Source organism: Montipora capricornis, chromosome 6, assembly GCF_036669925.1.
Source record: "Montipora capricornis isolate CH-2021 chromosome 6, ASM3666992v2, whole genome shotgun sequence".
NCBI classification, from domain to species: Eukaryota; Metazoa; Cnidaria; class Anthozoa; order Scleractinia; family Acroporidae; genus Montipora; species Montipora capricornis.
Window position 1 is genome coordinate 54,761,573 of NC_090888.1, and position 2,500 is coordinate 54,764,072.

The 2,500-nt window shown below is 37.0% G+C and overlaps 1 protein-coding gene across 3 annotated transcripts in view; it reads right to left on the reverse strand.

The window, feature by feature from the left end:
• LOC138050656 (neuropeptide FF receptor 1-like) overlaps positions 1-2,500 on the reverse strand; it is a 77,301-nt gene that overhangs the window by 8,729 nt on the left and 66,072 nt on the right. For all 3 annotated transcript variants that reach the window (XM_068896963.1, XM_068896962.1, XM_068896961.1), the window contains exons 3-4: positions 1,598-1,751; positions 908-1,175 (exon numbers count right to left, since the gene is read on the reverse strand). In XM_068896963.1, coding sequence (XP_068753064.1) covers positions 908-1,175; positions 1,598-1,710 — 381 coding nt within the window. In that variant the 5' untranslated portion in view covers positions 1,711-1,751. The remainder of the gene's footprint in view (positions 1-907; positions 1,176-1,597; positions 1,752-2,500) is intronic.

Consider the following 2,500-nt stretch of genomic DNA (forward strand, 5'->3'; position numbering starts at 1 on the left):
ATTGAACTCCATGTGCCTAAACTTTTTCACCCGAAATTCTGTACTACCGTGTCGATTCCTGGAGCAGACCAATTCGTTCGTTTCTTGACCGTGAATTCCTACACATTTGTAACTTTTCTCCTATCTTCTTCACAACTGTGTTCATCCATTTCTGTTGTGGAGTTTTGGCCTTGTCTTCCCTAATACCTGCCCAGAATTCTTCGAAATTTTTCCATTTTAGGTGTTTCCCTCTCAGTTGATTTGTTTCTTCTGCCTTTCTACAGAACATTCCTTGGTCTTCCTGGAACATTCTGTTGTTACGGATTCTTTATGCGCTTTATCTTAATGATACCATATCTTAATTCATCTAACGCTTTTTTTCCCTTCTATTATTATTATTATTGTTATCATCATCATCATCATCATCACCATCATCATCATCATTATTATTATTATTATTATTATTATTATTATTATTATTATTATTATTTACAGAGTTCAAGTTCAAGATCTGGTGAGTTTGCAGAAACGTCTTGCGAGGTCTGAAATGTCTGTGGTGTTGTAGAAGGGGTGGGCATAAGTAGTATTCAAGGGGGAGGGTACTTGGAAAATCGGGGAGGGGGAAAATGTGTTAGGGAAGTGTAGTGTAGGATAGAAGAAGTAAGAGGGAGAAAGGGAATGTAAAGAGATATTTTGCTTTTGTTTAGTTCTTTTTCAGACGCCCTTAAAAACCAAGCCTTTGTTTTTTAACTACATTACCAAAATAGGAAAATTATTTTTTTAGACAGTTGATAATAAAACTAGTTGAAAAATTTAAACTGGTTTGAAAACTTCGACCCAGTTTGAAAAATATAAACTGGTTAAAAAAATTGAAACCACGAAAAAAATTAAACCACGGCATATACGTTCTGCTGGTTAATCATCGCACCTTCAATTTTTGCCAAGTGAGTTTTCGCTGAATTGAAAGTGGATGAACTACAGCGCAGTAGCGTTCCCTTGCAATGGCAATCAGAGTAAAAACGGAACTATCAGCTCCGACCCACGCCATCCTCCTCAACGACAGGCAAATTGCATTCCCAGGCATTGCATCAGGGTTATTAATAAGAGAGTGACGGTAGACGAAATAAGCAAAGAGGAAGGTGGGATAAATGATGTCCGCCACAGCGAGGTTCAGAAGGAGATAGTTGAAAGGAGTCCTATGAGATAAAATAAGAATGTAACTGATTCCATCAATAACTCTGAAAAATATTGAATCAGTAAATTTAATTGAAAGCATCGCCGCCCTCATATATCTTGATGTTACGTTCCCCGCAACGGTTTTTGGGATTCCGGTTATTATGTGTTCCGTACGCCCCACCGTGTTGATTCCATAAAAGTTCAATAAAAGTTCAATTAACTACAAAAACACAGAAAATTACTACAATTACAGAATTGTCCCAAAGAATTTTGTCCACCATTGTTGATATTTAAAATCACTGACTTCGACCCTTAAACTCCACACCCTCCCTACCCACTTTGCCGCACCCCTCGACAATTTCACTGTTTGTCTTGCCCCTGTGTACCCTTGGATAGAGAACTGGACCAAGAGATTTCAATGGTGTTAATGTTAAGTGTGTACCTCATATCACGATTTTTGATTATGACGAAACATACGAGTGAGTTTCCAGCGATGCTTGTAATGGCTATTACACAGTTGACTGTTGCAAGGGTAATATCAATCGAATCAAACATATTACTGGGATTTTTGACCACCTCTGCAGTTTTATAGTCACCTAGAAAGGAAAAAGACATTCACTGTGTTATTTGGTATCTTGGAAATGCATGTACAACATATGAAAGCGAATTAATTAATTAATTAATAAGATGATAAATAAATGGTTGAACTTTATAAAATTAGGTTTCTAAGCAAGTACCAACGTAATGAATAAAACAGGAGCCCCGTATACTGGGTTAAGGATTTCCTCAGCAACATAAAGATTATAAAAAATCCAAAGCTGATGTAACAAAAAAAATTAATATGCTATTAAAAGTCAATATTTCGAACTGAGGTACCTGTTTTCTTCATCAGGGTTTTACAAGTAATGACTGCGGTACAATGTGAATAGTGATATGTTATGTAATACGATACAATACCTAAGATAAAGAATTTAATTAACGTAAGCGGTACAATAATTACCCCCGCAGGGTTTTGGCCCCTCTGGGACAACACCCGACGAGGCAACATAGAAGCTCCAGCTTAAAAAGGGAAATTGCGCAAATTAATATGTAAATTGGTAGATATTGTATAGGGAAAAGCAATCTCGATTTGCTCAACCGAGCGCGCTAGGTGGTATTGGTATTGTTTACCGTGTTCGCGAGGTGATCTGGGTATCTTGAGTCACGGGGCAGAAAGTCACGTCTATCGAAGATTGAAGGTGAGTAATTTTCGAATATTTTACAGCGATTCCTTTTATTTTGAAAATCAAAGATTACTGTATCTGATGGAAAATATATTGCCTGGTGTTGTTCCTCAACAATAGTT